Here is an 18707-nt window from a genome sequence, read left to right on the forward strand (position 1 = left end):
AATGAATTATTTCTCAATGCCCGTTGTCATTGTCCTGATGTCCACTTTTGTATTTAGATTTCAGAAGGAATGACTCATTGGGTATGATCGGCTGTTCCAAACTTGGCAACTACTTTTAAAGGACTAATTGCTCCATTGTGACCTGCTTGTTCATCCCAGCAGCTCTGTGTCTTATCGGTGCTGACGTGTTCACTCTTTGGCTGTCCTTTGGTTTCTCTTCCTCTGGTCATTCTTGGTATTTCCTCTTGAACACTCAGTTCGTAAGATCCTTTATTCTACTCCGGCCTACCTTGCTTGACGTGGATTGGGAGACCGCTTTGTCCGCTACAAAAAGCAGGATCTCCCAGTGGCCACCCATTTCAAGTTTACTTCCCATTCCCATTCCAACATCTCAATCTAAGGCCTCTTCTACTGCTGTTTTTTTTTTGTCAAATCTTTTTATTACTATTCAAAAAAATAACATGAGTACATTGAAGTAACAACGCTTAGAATGTCTCAAGGAAAAAAACACTATCTTAAAGATTAAAAAATTTTGTGATAATAAAAAAAACCTACTTAGCAGAAAAAGTGGGGGGAAAAACCCATTAGGTGTTCAACCCTGGAGCCAGGCGTCATACAAAAAACTTCTAAAAATAAACATCAAGCCGCCAACAAGAAAGAAAAATATACCAAAAAATTTACAATTAGATCATGGGGAAAATCTATTAACTAGCTCAAATGATAATAATGAGCAAATATGCCCCATCTTTTCTCAAAATCAAATAAAGGTTCAAAGGTTCGACTTCTAATTTTCTCCAAACTAAGACATAGCATCACTTGAGAGAACCATTGTGACAAAGTGGGAGCCGATTTATCCTTCCACTTCAACAAAATGGCCCTCCTAGCTGTCAATGTAACATGTTGGTCAGACACAGAAATACCATGGTTACTTTGAGGAATTATTCTGAAAAGCACAGTTAATTTCTTAGGTTGTAGATTAATTTTAAGTGCTTTAGAAATTGTCGAAAAAACTGACTTCCAGAACTGTTCCAGTATAGAACAAGACCAAAATATATGTGTCAGTGTAGCTATCTCAGTTTTACATCTATCACAATAACTATCAACATTAGGAAATATTTTAGAGAGTCTCTCCTTTGTCAAATGGTAACGATGTACAATTTTAAATTGAATCAGTGAATGACTAGCACAGATCAAAGAAGAGTTAACCAGCTTCAGAATCCTTGTCCAATCCTCCGTCATAAAAGTCAAATTGAGTTCCTTTTCTCAATCCTGTTTAATCTTAAATAAGGGAAGCTTATCCCATTGTATCTTCTACTGCTGTGATGAGGCCACACTCAGGTTGGAGGAACAACACCTTACATTCCATCTGAGTAGCCTCCAACCTGATGGCATGAACATCGATTTCTCGAACTTCTGTTAATTGCCCCCTCCTTCACCATTTCCCCCATTCCTGCTACCCTCTCTCACCTTATCTCCTTACCTGCCCATCACCTCCCTCTGGTGCTCCTCCCCCTTCTCTTTCTTCCATGGCCTTCTGTCCTCTTCTATCAGATTCCCCTTCTCCAGCCCTTTATCTCTTTCACCAATCGACTTCCCAGCTCTTTACTTCTCCCCTCCCCCAGTTTCACCTATCACCTACCTTTTACTATTTCCTCTCCTCCCCCACCTTCTTTATCTGACTTCTCCCCTTCCTTTCCTGTCCCGGTGAAGGATCTCGGCCCAAAACGTGGACTGGGTACACCTTTGCATAGATATTGGTTAGCCTGCCAAGTTTCTCCAGCGTTTTGAGTGTGTTGCTTGGATTTCCAGCATCTGTAGGTTTTCTCGTGTTTGCCCAATCCCTGTGACTTCCCCCCTACAAACCAGAAAAATCTGCAAAAAGTAGTGGCTACGGCCCAGTCCATCACAGGTAAAGCCCCCCCCACCATTGAGTACATTCATAAGCAGCGCTATCACAGGAATGGAGAATCCTTCATCTGAGACTCCCACCATCCCTTCTCACTGCTACCATCAGGAAGGAGGTACAGGAGCCTCAGGACCCACACCACCAGGTTCAGGAACAGTTATCACCCCTCAACCATCAGACTCCTGAACCAGAGGGGATAATTTCACTCAGCTTCAACAGTGAACTGTTCCCACAACCTATGGACTCACTTTTAAGGAGTCTACAACTCATCTTCTCAATACTTATTGCTTATTTATTTATTTTGTTTATTTTTTTTTGTATTTGCACATTCTGTTGTCTTTTTCACACTGGCTGTCTGTCCTTGCTGTGTGCAGTTTTTCATTGATTCCATTGTCTTTCTTTGTATTTACTGTCAATGCCCACAAGAAAATGAATCTCAGGGTAGAATATGGTGACATATATGTACTGTGATAATAACCTTACTTTGAATTTGAACATTTTTTCACAGACTGAAATCACTATCTCACCACACCCACTCTTTCAGATCACAGCTATATCCATCTCTGTCACACTGCAATCTTCATGTCCTCACACAATGACTCCATTGTCCACTTCCACTGAGCCTACCACTCTAGCTGATTGTTCTTCACTTCACTGTGTCAGTTCACCTGGAGTCCATGTCCATAGATCCCTCAAGTTGACAGGCTGGTTGAGAAGGTGTTGTGGTGTGCTGGGCTTCATCCGTGGGGAGATTGAGTTCCAGAGCCACATGATCATGTTGCAGCTTCGTAAAACCCTGGTCAGACCACACTTGGAATATCGTGTTCAGTTCTGGTCACCTCATTATAGGATGCTTTAGAGAGGGTTTAGAGGTTTAGCAGGATGCTGCCTGGACTAGAGAACATGTCTTTTGAGGACAGGACGAGGGCTTTTCTCTTTGGGCCAAAGGAGGATGAGAGGTGACTTGATAGACCATACAAGATGATAACAGGCACAGATAGAATGGACACCCAGCACCTTTTTCCCAGGGGAGAAGTGGCTAATACAAGGGAGAATAACACTAAGGTGTTTTGAGGAAAGTATAGGGGGAATATTAGAGGTAGGCTTTTTTACACAGAGAGTGGTTATTACACAGGACACACTGCCAGGGGTAGTGGTAGAGGCAGATACAGATACATTTGGGACATTAAAAAGGCTCTTCGATAGGCACATGGATGAAAGGAAAATGGAGGGCTATGTGGGAGGGGAAGGTTAGATTGATCATAGAGTAGGTAAGGGTTGGCACAACAATGTGGGCCAAAGGGCCTGTACTGTTTGATATTGTCTGTTTAGCCGGATGGTAGGGAATCTGGAAGTCATTGCCATGGATGGCTGTGGAGGTCAAGTCATTGGATATATGTAAAGCAGAGCTTGATAGGTTCTTGATTAGTAAGGGCGTCGAAGGTTATGGGGAGAAGGTGGGAGAATGGGGTTTGAGAGGGATAGTAAATCAGCCGTGATGGAATGGTGGAGCAGGCTCAATGGGTTGAATGGCCTAATTCTGCACTGATGGTCTTGTGGCTTTCTGATGAACGTTGAGGCAGGTGAGCTGTTAAATTACTCCCTGAGGTGCGGCAGGGGTGCGTATTGCAGTCCTGTGTGTACTGATCTTGCTAACGTTCTGATTTTCTCTCTGCAGCACTGGGGACTGCTGATCAGCTCTCTACTAAACACTTTCATGTCACTGGCCTGTGCTGCTGGGCTGATTCTGGCCATCGTACTGACAGTGTCCCAAGGAGGCAGGAACCTGATCTCCGGCTGCAACTCCACCATGGTGCCAGCTGTTTCCGGCAGGTCAATGACAATCGACAACTGCCCCTTTGATACAACCCGCATCTACGTAAGTAATTGATCGTTGCACGGTGCTATGGAATATGAAGATAGGAAAATGGTGTTTGACCCTCCAAGTCTGCTCCTACAACAGCTATTGACTAACTACAGCACAAAGGCAGGTTCTTCAGCCCATCTCATCTGTGCTGAACTGTTATTCTGCCTAGTCCCACTGACCTGCTCCTGCATCACAGCCCTCTATATCTATCCTATCCATGTGCGTATCCAGAATTCTCTTAAACGTTGCAAGCAAACCCATGTCTACCACTTCTGCTGTCAGCTTGTCCCACACAAGTACCCCACCCTCTGACTGAAGAAGTTCCCCTTAAGCAGTTCACCTTTCACCCTTAACTTTCAATCATATGGATATCTTTCCCTTAGTAGGTGACCAGAACTGCACACGATACTCCAAACTATTCCTCACCAATACCATACACAAACTCAACATAAAATGCCAAATCCTGTACTCAGTACTCTGATTTATGAAGGCCAATGTTCCAAAAGTTCTCTTTATGACCTTAACTACCAGTGACACTGCTTTAAAGGAATTATGAATCTGTGTTGCTGGACCCCTCTGTTCTACTACACTCCTCAGTGCCCTACCATTCGCTGTGTGAGTCCTACCCTAGTTTGTCCTCACAAAGTATAGTGCCTCACGCTTGTCTGCATTAAATTCCATCTGCCATTTTCCAGACTGGTCCAGATCCTATCGCAAACCTTGATAGCTTTCATCACTGTCCACTGCACCTCAGATCTTGGTGTCAGCCACGTATTTGCTGATCCAGTTTACTACAGGACTGTAGTTTTCAATGACTCTATGACTGCTGCTAAGTCTTGTGTTTTGTTTGATCTAACAGTTCTCCCTCTCTGTCCATTTCCAGGATACCACTCTGGCATTATGGATCCCATCAATGGTGCTGGCCACAGTGGAGGGTATCCTCTCTGCCCGTTGCCTCGTTGTGGCAATGATTCTTCGTGGGATTAGCCCCTGTGGGCAGAACGACATGGTGGACCGGGTGAGTTGCGTATTGGGGGCTAAGGAGGCGTGTGATGTCTTTACATTCTCCCCCTTCTACACCATGCCTATGCTGTAGGCATTCCTCATAAGGCGGGAGGAGAGGGATCTGATATTTAACTCATTGGCAACAAAACGAAAGAGCTGGTCATTGACTTCAGGAAGTGGGGGGCAGTGCAAATGCTCTTGACCACATCAATGGTGTTGAGGTTGAGAGCTTCAGGTTGATGGGAGTTACTCTTTTTTTTTAATTTCTCTCTCTCTCTCTCTCTCTTTCTATCTCTATCTCTATCTCTATCTCTCTATCTCTGTATCTCTCTATCTATCTGTCTCTATCTCTATCTCTGTCTCTATCTCTCTCTGTCTCTATCTCTCTCTGTCTCTATCTCTCTGTCTCTCTGTCTCTCTCTCTATCTCTCTGTCTCTCTCTGTACCTCTCAATCTGTCTCTCTCTCTCTCTCTCTCTCTCTCTGTATCTCTCTCTCTCTCTATCTCTCTATCTCTCTCTATCTCTCTCCCCCCATCACATCACATCACGTTTAGGGCAGCAGTAAAGATCCTGCATCTCTGGCGGTGTTCAGTGCTTCCTTCACTACTGTCAGTCACACAAGTCCCGGATGGAGACTTGGGAATACCGTCACACTCGGATGTAGAAGGATTCTTCACTGCAGTTTCCCTGACAGTTTGGTTTCACCAGTCAGGGTTGTTAACCGTGAGCTGAACCCCCGAACCTGGAGGACCAGTGGACCACTCTTAGTCTGGCCTGTACGCTTTGACCTGTTTGGCATGGGTGACCCTACCAACACCAAAGCATCAAGCCATGACTCCAGCCAACATAGCTCTCTGAGTCATTGAGGCACACAGGCCTACAAACCATGACAATGTTGTGGTCCTCCTGGAGGGTTGATAGGAGGGAACATTAATAGCCTATCCTTCTCCAACCATATGGACCCTGTGGCCAAGAAAGCTCACCAACTTCCTCAGGAGGTCAAAGAAATTTGTCATGTTCCCTTTGACCTTCAGCAGTTTTTTATTGACGCACAGTGGCTTGATGTGGCAACTGCACTGCTCAAAGTGACAAGAAACTGCAAGAGAATTGTGGACACAGCTCAGCACATCACAAAAACCAGATTCCTTTCTACACTTTTTGCTGTCTTGGTAAAGCAGTCAGCATAATCGAAGACCCTCCCACCCTATACAATCTGTCCTCTTCCTCCACTCCTCCTATTGCGCATAAGATAGTGTAGGTTTCTGCAAAGAAAATAAAGTGACGTATAAAATCCTAAAGGGATTGGACAGGCTAGATGGAGGAAGATTGTTCCCGATGTTGGGGAAGTCCAGAACAAGGGGTCACAGTTTGAGGATAAAGGGGAAGCCTTTTAGGACCGAGATTAGGAAAAACTTCTTCACACAGAGAGTGGTGAATCTGTGGAATTCTCTGCCACAGGAAACAGTTGAGGCCAGTTCATTGGCTATATTTAAGAGGGAGTTAGATATGGCCCTTGTGGCTACGGGGGTCAAGGGGTATGGAGGGAAGGCTGGGGCGGGGTTCTGAGTCGGATGATCAGCCATGATCATAATAAATGGCGGTGCAGGCTCGAAGGGCCGAATGGCCTACTCCTGCACCTATTTTCTATGTTTCTATGTTTAACAAAGCCATAACAGATTTTATTGAACTCCAAAACCTACACAACAAAAGCGTGCTAAAAACCCCTATCGTAATAACATCATCATGTCAGACCAGATCCTTGAAACAAAACTCCAACTCAATGTTGGTGGCTGTGAATTATGCACATTTCTCCCAGTTATGTTACCCTACTCAGACCCACCCAGAGTTCACTAAGATCGGTATTGTGGGCCTGTCTGGAGCTCAGATGAGCCGCCTGGCCTGGGTCCTGTTCTGTGGGTGGAGGAACTGCAGGTGCCTCTGGCTCGCCTGGAAGGGCTTTGACACATTCATGGTCATGTTGTAATGCCAGGGGCATGGCAGTGGAATATTCCAAATCTTGGTGGGCCAGTTTAGGGTGATCTACAAACATACATTCAGGTTTAACCCTCTTATCGATGATGAAAGTCTTTTCTCCATGATCCAAAATGTAGAATGGGCCATCGTAAGGGGCCTGAGGGGATGATGTGTGTCATGGTGGATGAAAACAAATGAAGCAGAATATGGTCAACAGGTATGCCAAGATGGGAGATGGGTAGGCGAAAAGGAATTGAACTGAATTTACTGAGGAGGGTGGAACACTGTTGACCTGGCAGTCGTGGTATCAGGAGTGAAATCACCTAACACTTGTAATGGCTGTCCATATACCAACTCAGCTGTGGACGTCTGCAGGTCCTCTTTTGGAGCTGTTCTGAGCCCTCCAGCAGCCTTTAAGGAATGGTGAAACCACTCACGTAGGCCTTTGGACTGTGGGTGATACACTGTGGTGTGATGTAGCCTAACGCTGAGATTCTGGGCCATCGCAGCCCAGAGGTCTGAAATGAATTGGGGACCACGGTCAGAGAAAACATCAGAGAGGGTGCCAAACCAAGCAACCCAGGTGCTGATGAAAGCCTGAGCCACGTCTGGTGCCATCGTCGATGCGAGAGGGCAGACCTCTGGCCATCTGGTGGTATGGTCCACCATGGTAAGGAGGTGCATGAAACCACGGGAGAGGGGAAGAGGGCCAACAAGTTCCACATTGACGTGGTCAGACTGTAACTCAGGCACCTTCAAAGGTGCCACTGGTGCCTGAACATGATGGTTAATTGTTGCCTCCTGGCACTCCACACAGCCTGCAGTCCAATCTCGCACGTCCTTTCTAAGGCCATGCCACACAAACTTTAGCGCAACCAGTTTCTGTGAGGCCTTCTGGGCCAGATGCGAGAGGCCACCTATGCGGTTGAAAACAGTCTGTCTCCATTTTGCGGGCACAATGGGATGAGGGCATCCGCTTGAGACATCGCACAGGAGAGAAACCCCAGCTTCCCCGAACTTCATGTCAGCCAGCTGCAGGCCTGTGACTGCTGTTTGGTAAACCTGGATATCTGGGTCAGTAGCTTGGTGGCTACCATGCCGTCATAGTCAACCCCTATGTGTATGGGCTCAATGGCTGGCCGTGAGAGGCAATCAGCCAAGGCTTTATACTTTTCCCCATTGATACGTTATACATCAGTTGTGAACTCAGATATATAGGCTAGATGGTGTTGCTGCTTTGCAGACCAAGGGCCTGATATCTTGGCCATCGCGTGCATGATGGGTTAGTGGTGAACAAAGGCTGTGAAATGGCGACCATCTGGAAGAAAAGGAAGGTGGCAGACAGCCAGCTAAAGACTGAGAAGCTCATCGTCAAATGTGCAGTACTTCCTTTTGGGGGATAGAGTTGCCGGCTGAAGAAGGCTAGTGGCTGCCACATGCCTCCGACCGACTGTTCATGCACAGCCGCGACACCGTGTGAGGCGTCAGTAGTATTGGTTATGGGTACGTTGGGGAGTGGGAGCGCCAAGAGGAAAGAGCTGGTTTGGTTTCATCAAACACCCTAGTCACGTCCACTGACCAGTCAAGCACTTGATCAGGGTGTTGCTTTTAAGTGCACTGCACAGGGGAGCATAAGTTCAGCAGCTCGCGGAATGAAGCAGTGATAAAAATTCACCTTATGTAAAAACTCCTGTAGTTTTTTAGTAGTGGGAAATCCATAATAGCCGCTACTTTTTATGGGAGGGGTTTCACACCTTCTGTCAATGGTTGACAACTCCCACTGGCATTTGGCAGGGTTAATAATCAACCAGTGTTGGCTTAAGCACTGGAAAGGTGTGCGGAGATGAGATACGTGTTCAGATTTGGATGCACTGGCAACAAGTATGTCATCAGGTAAACAAAAAGAAAATCTAAATCATTTAATACAGAGCCCATCAACTTTGGGAAAAATTTGACTTTCTGTCTAATTGTGTTGGAAAGTCTTGGATGTGTGGGACCGGGTAACAATGCGGGGTGGTGGCCTCGTTATGGTGTCTGTAATCACCACATGGGTGGCAACCACCATCAGATTTAGGGACCATATGGAGGGGCGAAGTCTGTGGGTGCACTGGAAATCTGCATCGAGCAGAGGTCTAGCCACTTTAGCCAGGATGAAGTTCCATGTGTAGCGTCGCCCACTGAAGCAGAGTATTTCCCGTCATGTCCTGTGTCTGGATCCTGCTGCCATTGGCCCATCCAGCGAGGTTTTGTCACTCTTTGCCTTCTCATCAAGAGGCGATGCTGGCAGCACACTCACTTGGGCACCCGTGTCACACTGGAAATGTCGCCCTGAAAGGGTGTCAGTGATGAACAGTCGGTGACCCTGGCACAGACCTCTGATGCCCTGATGTGCCGGCACTGTCAAAGCTTCAAGGTGGTTGGCACTGCCTAGACTTTGTACCAAAGCAAGCATGGTAAAACCACAGGCCTGGCATCGTCTGCTTTGTAGCCACATGTGTCGTTATGTTGGGGGCCTTGCTGACTGGGCTATTGAGGTAGAGAAAGGAGGAGGAATGATGTATTGCTGCCTAGTTGACTGTAGACTATCAGCCATTTTACAAGCTCCCTATGGTCCTTCTCAGGGACATTAGCAAGGGATATGTGAACTTGATCAGGCATTTGCTGCATGAAGAGTTCTTTAAAAATAAAGCAAGGACCGTGATTTCCCAGGAGAGACAGCATGTGATCCATTAACTCTGAGGGCTTTCCATCACTGAGGCTGGGCAAGGAGAGCAACTGTTTGGTGTGCTCAGATGCCGGAAGTCCAAAAGTCTGTAAAAGGTGAGTTTTCAGTGATCAGTATTTATCGTGTTCAGGCGGGTGTTCGAGTATACTCACTACTCTTACAGCTGTGGGGTTACTGAGCGATGTTACCGTATTTGGTGTTGTTGGCGGTGATTTCTCACAGCGTGAATTGGGCTTCCCCTTGTACAAATCAAGTGACGGCATTTTGCTCCCAAAACTCCAGCAGTTTCAAAGTGACTGGGTTGGCAGACATGTTCAATAACTCCAGAATCATCCTTCAAAATGGCGGCATCCATCATGAAGGACCGTTATCATCCAGGACAAGCCCTCTTCTTATTTCTACCATCAAGAAAGAAGCTCAGAAGCCTGAAGACACACTCTCAATGTTTTAGGAACAGTTCCTTCCCCTCCACCAAAAGATTTCTGAATGGAGCTCACTTTTCCTCTTTCACTATTTCATTTTGCAATCTGGAGTATTTTTTTCAATGTCTTGCACTGTACTGCTGACATAAAACAACAAATTTCAAGTCATATGTCAATAAACGTGGTTCTGATTCTGGTTCTGACAGATTGAGGAAGAAGATCCAGCAAAAGGGAAGAAATGCAGAGAACTGGAAACTTACAAACTCATCAGTGAAAGCAGGGAAGTTCATCTGTAGAAGCATTGGGTAAGTGGTGGCCCCGCAGCAGCACGATTCATTGAAGTTTTTTCACTATCTGACCAATATTGCAAAATTGACCTTTACATTTCTTTTCCTCATCCCAAATTAATCCAAAATTGGGGGATTGGGTACATAAAGGAGTTAAATTTGTAGATCAACTAGATTCTAGTGTCTACAATCTCCTATGTCAGCAGTGGCTATTTAATTTCTGTTTTTAGCTCAGAGTGTTCTGCAGGATTCTAGTGCCAAACAATAAAATTTACAAGGCTGTTGCTGGGATTTTCAAGTGACCTCTTCAAAGCAAGTGGCTATACCTGCCAGTAGGAAAGATACCAATAAAATTATAGGAGTACAAGGATGCTGCAGGGACTTGAGAACCTGAGTTAGAAGAAAAGGGTTTAATAAGCTAGGACTTTGTTTCCTGGAGCGCAGGAGAATAAGGGAAGATCTTAAAGGATTGTACAAAATTATGAGGCATACAGATAAGGTGAATGCTTGCAGGATTTTTCTGCTGAGATTGGGTGAGACTAGAACCAGAGGTCATGTGTTTAGGGTGAAAGGTAACATGTTTAAGGGGAACATGAGGGGGAACTTAGAGGGTGGTTGAGAGTATGGAACGAGCTGCCAGTGGAAATGGTGAATATCAGTTCAATTGTTACATTTAAGCTAAGTTTTATAGGATGTGGATGGGAGGGGTTTGGTGAGATATGGTCCCAATGCAAGCAGATGGCACTGGCAGAAGATCAGGTTGCACTGGACTAGATGGGCTGAAGGGACTTTCAGTGTTGTAGTGCTTCATGACTCTATCAACTAATTTGTACTTTATTTTAAATGAAAGTGACTCTGGGTCTGATTTTACTGTTTAAATGTGCACAGGTAAAAAAAATGTTGCTGTTCTGAACAAGGATTGTGCTGTGTGTTTAATATTTGAGCACTATTGTAAATATATTGTTTGATTAAGTATTCCTGTTTAAGTAATTCACTACAGGCTATATATGAAACTACATGAATTGCATTCGTCATGACGCTACCTAGTAATACGTGTATGCCTCACTTAAATTAAAACAGCACGTTAAACTCACATTTTGGACTTCTGCGACTTTCTTTTAATTAGTTTAATGTTACAAAACATAACAGTGGCAATGAGATATTTTTAAAATTAACCTGAGACGATTACCTACTTCTTGAAGTGCAGCGAGAGATTCAAGAAAAAACACAGTGCAGTGAGGAACAGTTAAGTAAAAAAAACAGAGTAGCACTTGTAGAGACAGTCGAGTTTTTTTCAAAAAAGCAGAAAGCAGAAGAATTCACAGGTTCATAAACAGTGAGTACCGGCTGAAAATAATCATGAATAAAAGAGCAGAAATTGCTGGCTACATCAGAAAGATTAACGAGTTTGATTACAAAACAGATTACTGGCTCATGTATACTGAGCAAATTGAGCAGTAATTTAAAGCAAATTAAATAGCCAGTGACAAGCGGATGCCAATTTTGCTGAGTGCATTGGATTTAAAGGCATACAGTTTGCTTCAAAGTTTAACTACTTAAACCAAACCAGCTGAAATGAGCTTAGCTAGTATCATGAAAGTAATGCAGAAATATTTAAAACCAAAACTTTTGTTGATTGCAGAACACTTTGGTTTTAAGAGGGGAATCAAAAGTTAGGGGGAGTCCGTTTCAGTGCACATGGCTGAATTGTAGAGATTGAGCATTGTCAGTTCATTAATGGGCTTAATAGTGCATTGAGAGATCATTTAGTTTGTGGAACTGAAGCACAGCTTACATTTAAAAGAGCAGTTGAAATCGCTGTTTCAGTGGAAACTGCAGTTGAGATGCAGTCAGGAATGAAAGTGACCATGAAAAAAATTACAGCAACTAAACCGAAACCAGCCTGGCCAAATAAATTGTGTTACCACTGTGGCAGGGGTTCACATACGCCAGACCAATGCAGGCTTAAAGGCGAAGCTTGATTTAAAAAAAAAGCAACAAAGTAGTGCATATATGAAGAGCATGTCATACAGACAAAAATAAATGGACTGCACAGGGAAGAGAAAAAGTTAAAAAGTCAAGTTGCAGTTTCAAAACCAGCACTACTCTGCATACTGTTGATGAACAATCTGATAATGATGAGACCAACACAGGACTGCGAGGTCTTGAGATTTAAAATGTGAAAATAGTAATAGACAAGCAATATGGCTGACACTGGGAAGTGAATGACAAATTAATTAAAAAAAGCTTTTTTCAGCTATTTCACAAAATGAGTTTGAACAGCGTTTCAAAGATACTAAACTGAAACCTGCAGATATCCAACTGAGAACTTATACCAGATAAAAGATGATTCCCATGGGAATGACATTCGTAACAGTGAAATACAACAACCAACAAGCCACACTGGGCTTGTATATAGTTAAAAACAGAAGGGCAAGTAATAAGGCACCATGATTGGCTGAGACAACTACAGCTTGATTGGAGATCCATCCACCACTTGCATGCCAAATCCCCTGCAAGAGAGTCAACTGAAAGCAAATTAAGAAAGGTAATGGATGATGCCACAGCAGCATTCAAGGATGCTATTGGAAAACTCAAACATATCAAGGGTTTGTGTGGTAAAATTTTTTTAAAAAACTGTTGAAAATACTCAACAGGTCAGGCATCATCTGCAGGGACTGAAGCAAAGTTAATGTCTTTACATCAGAACCTATCTTTAATGAAAGAACATAAAATATTGGAGCATTACTATGGTGATTGGCCCCTCAAACCTCCTGCATGATTCATCTAGATTGTGGGTGGTAAATGTCATGAACATTTGGGACCCGAATATGGATTCTGGTCACTAATCACCAGCTGCCAAAGACCCTCTTTGTTCTACATGTTGCTTGCAGTCCAACAACCAACCTTTGGCAGATGTCAGTCTGTTCCCCCAATTCTGTTTGCTCCAACCTTTTTGCCCAGCTTCCCATGAGGAATCTTACCCAAAGCCTTCAGAAAATCCAAATATGCCACATCTATTGGTTCACTCTTTATTGGTTCTATTAATCACATCCACAAAGTACTTGGGGGGAAAAGTAGGGTAGTCAATGCTTCGGCTGTGTGGGAGGGAAGGGTTGGATTGATCTTAAAGTAGGTTAAAAGGTCAGTACAATATTGTGAGCTGAAATGCTCCATGTTCTAAGTTCAAAAATGATTTTCCTTGCTAAATCTGCTAAATATTATTATTGTTTTCATAATCTACTGTTGGTACAAGCTGGTAACTCCCTGGTTTTCATCCCTCCCTTTTTATAAAAAATAGCTGGATCACATTTTCTACCCTTCTGATTCTGGTCAATTCCAGAATCTTTGGAATTCTGGAAGACGACAACAAGAGCATTTGCTTTCTCTGTGACCATCTCTTCCAAAGCACTATGATGTAGGTTATTGCTGCAACTCGCCAAGTGCCGGTCAGTTCCGATGAAGGGTCTTGACCAGACATCAACTGTTCATTTCCCTCCAAAGATGCGGCCTGACCCACTGAGTTCCTTTGATGCTTTGTTTCCAGTTCCAGATTTCAGCAACTCTGCCTCGATGTAGACTGGTATTAGCACTGGTTCATTATTGCCACATGTATTAGTTCCCTGGCATTTATTGGCATTTATTCCTACCAATTTCTCTTTTTCCCACATTGCTCATCCTAGCTTAGGGAGTTAACACTCACTAACCTGAAAACGTGTTAACCGTCTTTCTCTCTCCACAGATGCTGCCTGACTCACTGGGAATTTCCACCTTTCAGTTTTCTCTTCAGACTTCGAGCAACATTTCATGTTTGTACAGTTTGTGTGAGATAATTGATGTTGACAGTACTTGGGTATTTTTAAGGGGAAGGGGATTGTCAGAGTTTTTAATAATGTATTCTTTAAAAAGCCTTTGGTTCCCTATTTCTCTTTTTAAATGTGTTTTTGAAGAAAATCTACGGGTGAGACATTCTGAGTGGTTGTTGTCCAAGCAATCGGATATCAGTTTTGCAGTATTAACTCATCACCTGCTGTCATGATGAAGCCTATGGATACCTGTTTATGCTGATGTTAGTTCCATGGAGATGCTCCTCGATGAATTGCCCTTGTAATTTGGTTGCCATTCTTATAGGATCTATTCTCCTTTCCCCATCCATGTTTGTTCCACCTCCCTCTCCCCAGCTTTCTCGGGCTCCCCTGCCCCATCTCAGTTTGCATGTAGAAACAGGTTTGGTGGTGCTCCTGTTGTGGCCTTTCTGTTTCAGATTCAAATTTATTTACGTATCACGCGTGCGTGCAGCGAAGTGCGTTCTTTGCGTTAACAACCAACACAACCTGAGGGCGTCTAGTTGGTCACCACACATTCTGGTGCGCACATAGCATGTCCACAGTGTTCGACAGAACAACACAGAGCATAACAGCAGCAAAGCAAGCCCCTTTCCTCCCACTCACATAAACCGACAGGCCCCCTACCCCCAGGACCTTCTCACTGTAACGTTATAAACACGTGAGATTCTGCAGAGGCTGGAAATCCTGAGCAACACACACAAAGTGCTGGAGGAACTTAGCGGGTCAGGCAGTCTCTGAGCAGTGAACGTTTCCGGCCGAAATCTCGGCCCGAAGCGTTGACTGTTCCCCTCCGTGCTTACTGTTGAGTTGGGCAAGTGATGACAAAGCTCTAGCACTTTTGACACAAACAACGTATTTCGCTGTGCGTTTCGATATGCACGTGATAAATAAAATGGAACCTGTATTTTTCAGCTTCGGGGTTTCAGGCGGACCGAGCTCCAGAACTCTCGGTGCTGAGTTAAGGCAGCAAAAGCTTAATCCATTTGTTCTGTGGTTCTACCAACGGGATTGGGATTTAGTCTTCACTGGGAGAATTAGCAGGATGGGGGGACCTTTTGTAACTGTACAAGGGTTTTGGGGAGACTAAACCTGGAGTACTTGGGTAGCTGGAGGAGCTCAATGGGTCAGGCAGCATCTATGGAGGCAGAATAGACATTAGACATTTTGGGTTGAGATCCTTCATCTGGACTGAAAAAGTAGAGGGGGGAGATAGCCAGTATAAAAGGGTGGAGTGAAGGGGCTGGCAGGTGCTGCATGGGTCCAGGTGGTGGGTGGTGGTGATAGGCTGATGGAGAGGGCTCTCTATTTTGGTATCTTTACCTTGAAATGTGGTTGTAAGTTTACTGGGTTGCTTCCTTTGCTGCTGGGGGTTGTGTTCTAAAGGAAGGATAAGCCTGTGGCCTCATGGATACAGCATCTGGGTGGATATCAAAACCCCTGTGATTGTTCCTTTAAGAGCAGCTGGCGAGTCAGCACAGTGGAGCTCCAGGCTTACTTGGCAAGGGAGTAGTTGAGAAGTGGTTGAGCAGGTTCCTGGGTTTGGTGCATGCTGACTTGGCTGATCTCAGAGCAGTGCCTTGGGATAGGGAGGGGAAGGCGTAGCAGTCCCAGTGAGTGTCATGGTGACAGACTATGTTAGCAACAAAGTAAAGTACTCCTTCAGCTCAGCCTTGGGACCAAGGGATGAGGTGATTCCAGAGGTGATGCCAAATTCATGAGCTTCATTTGACTTTATATGAAACCATGTAGGAACTTTATGAAGCAGGTGCAGATATTAAATGTTAGCACTGTTCATTTTTGTTGTGGATGTACAGTTAATTCATCATGTTAAGTGTCATTGTTTCAAATAAAGATTGCTAATGGATATTCTGTGCAATTTCAAGTTTTGCTTGGTTTGATTTTAGATTTTAAGCCAAGATTGAATTAGCTCTTTTTCTAAATTAGACTGGCAATTGCTTTTGATGTGATGTGGGTGACAATGGTGAAGCAAAGACTCAGCTCCAAACCTGAGGTACTTTTGAGCTAACTGCTTCTCTTGGTTGGGAGTTATTACTGTGGGTCTGAAGCTGCTTCAACCAGACAAAGAATCAGAATTAGGTTTATTATCACTGAGGCCTGTTGTCTGGGAGTCCAGTGGCCCATTGTCGGCAAGTCCGAGTCCGAGTCTGCTGGAGGCTGGAGACAGCCTGTGCTGGGGTTGGGGGACTCTTTATTTGCATGGGTGGGAGGGAGGAACGGGGCTTGATTCGCTGGTGTTGCTCTGTTGCTTGTTGTGATCTCTGTTCTCCTGCCGAGCATTGTGGGCATGCTCTACTGGTGCTGGAATGAGTGGCAACACTTGCGGGCCGCCCCGATCATAGCCTTGGTTGCTGACGCAAAGGACATACTTCAGTGTGCATGTGATAAATAAATCTGAATCTTGCATCCGACATACGTCGTGAAATTCGTTGTTTTGTGGCAGAGGAGGAGGAGATATTCCTAGAACGTTTGAGTGAGCATCTTCAGGCTCTTGTATCTCCTCCTTGATGGTAGTAATGAGAAGACAGCGTGTCCTGGGTGATGGGAGACGTTAATGATGGATGCCACCTTCTTGAGACAATACCTTTCAAAGATATCCTCGATGCTGGGACAACTTGTGCCCAGTGGAGCTGACTGAATCTACAACCCTCTGCAGCTTCTTTCAATCCTATACATTGGAGCCTTCGCACCAGACGGTATTGCAACCAATCAGAATGCTCTCTGCAGTACAACTGTAGAAATTTACCAGAGTCTTTCGTGACTTACTAAATCTCAAACTCCTAATGAAATAAAGCCCTTGGCATGCCTTCTGCGTAACTGCATGAATAGAGCTTAGGTCCATATAGATCTTCAAAGGTGTTGACCCCCAGGAACTTGGAATTTGCTCATCATTTCTACTGCTAACCCTTCGATGAGGACTGGTGTGTGTTCTCTTGACGTCCCCTTCCCAAAATCCACAATAAATTCCTTGATTTTTCTTACACTGAGTGCGGTTTACCTCCCTAACAAGTCATTGGGTGTATTTAAGGTAGAGATTGATGGTTCTTGATTGGTGAGAGTGTTCTGGATTAATGGGAGAAGGTGGAAGAATGGGGATGAACAAAAATCAGCCATGATTGAACGCAGTCAATGGGCGGAATGGCCTGACTCTGCTCCTGTAACTTGTGGTTTTATGGTCTTTTTTCCTTTTCTGAAAAGAAGCATTTATGATTTCAAGAGGATGTTGTAGTTCCTGGCATAACCACCAGATGGTAGAGAGGTCACTAAAACAATTCTGGTGCACATTGTAATTGTATCCAGTTACAGAAGTCTATTTTACTGAAATCTGAATATGGAAATTATTCTGTAAATTTTTAAATATTTTTTCAGGATAGCAATAACGATTAGTGGTATTGATTAATGAGTTTCAAGAGTGTACGTTCCAGTGTACAGGAGCGAGATATATCAGCTGGTAGAGTGGAGTCACAGCAACAAACTTGCACTCAAGGTCAGTAAGACCAAAGAACTGATTGTGGACTTCAGGAAGGGCAAGATGAGGGAACACACACCAATCCTCATATGAAGGGATCAGAAGTGGAAGGGAGTGAGCAATTTCAAGTTCCTGGGTGTCAACATCTCTGAAGATCTATCCTGGGCCCAACATATCGATGCAGCTACAAAGAAGGCACATATTTCATCTGGAGTTTGAGGAGATTTGGTATGTCACCGAAAACACTTGCAAACTTCTACAGGATGTACTGTGGAGAGCATTCTAACAATGGGAAGAGACTACTGCACAGGATTGCAGTAAACTCCAGAGATTTGTAAACTTAAGTCAGCTCCATCATGGGCACTGGCCTCCGCAGTGTCCAGGACACCTTTAAGGAGTCCTGTATACACAAAACAAGTCATCCAAAAGGGGAGCAAAAGAGAAACTGTATATATTTCTTATCATAATTTATAAATTTTTAATGTATTGCACTGTACTGCTGTCGCAAACAAAAAAAAAGTCATGACATGTGCCAATGATATTAAACCTGATTTTTGATTCCCTGCATGTTTGTGTATCTGTTTACATAACAGGAAATAAAATATGATATGGCTAGTTTTACAAAATGGATAGGTCTGGCTTGCGGACAGTTCTCAGGAAATAACCCTTTTCTAACCTTCTCGTTGCCTCAAGAAAGCAGCCTCCATAATCAAAGACCCACCTACCCCAGACATTCCCTCTTCTCACCCTCTCCCACTGGGCAGAAGGTACAAAAGCCTGAAAGTACATGCCACCAGGCTCAAGGACAGCGTCTAATCCACGGTTTTAATATAAGGTGGAGGCGTGACCCCACAATCTACCTCGTTATGACCTTAAACCTTATTGTTTACTTGCACTGCACTTTTCTGTAACTGTAGCACTTACTCCTGCATTCTGTTATTGTTTGTCCTTACTCCGCACTGTGTCGTGATGTGGTCTGTATAAGCAGTGTGCGAGACAAGCTTTTCACTACATCGTGGTACAGGTGACCATAACAAACCAATACCAGTACCCTAAACTAATCCTGGGGCCATCTGTGCATTGTCTTTGCTGCCCTCCAAAGATAAGTTCCACCATATGGAAGTACAACTTATCTTTTCAGTCAAAAAGTTTTGGATTTGAAAATTAAAAGATTTTTGGTGAGTG

General features: G+C 44.2%; 1 protein-coding gene across 1 annotated transcript in view; it reads left to right on the top strand.

Moving 5' to 3' along the window:
- Nucleotides 1-18087, top strand: part of krtcap3 (keratinocyte associated protein 3) — a 44818-nt gene extending 26731 nt beyond the window's left edge. Inside the window, exons 4-7 of the mRNA XM_072265810.1 lie at nucleotides 3585-3785; nucleotides 4657-4791; nucleotides 10107-10205; nucleotides 13930-18087. Of these exons, the coding sequence (XP_072121911.1) occupies nucleotides 3585-3785; nucleotides 4657-4791; nucleotides 10107-10196 (426 nt within the window). The 3' untranslated portion in view covers nucleotides 10197-10205; nucleotides 13930-18087. The remainder of the gene's footprint in view (nucleotides 1-3584; nucleotides 3786-4656; nucleotides 4792-10106; nucleotides 10206-13929) is intronic.
- Nucleotides 18088-18707: the final 620 nt, after the last annotated feature.

Source organism: Mobula birostris, chromosome 8 (genome assembly GCF_030028105.1).
Source record: "Mobula birostris isolate sMobBir1 chromosome 8, sMobBir1.hap1, whole genome shotgun sequence".
Lineage (NCBI taxonomy): Eukaryota > Metazoa > Chordata > Chondrichthyes > Myliobatiformes > Myliobatidae > Mobula > Mobula birostris.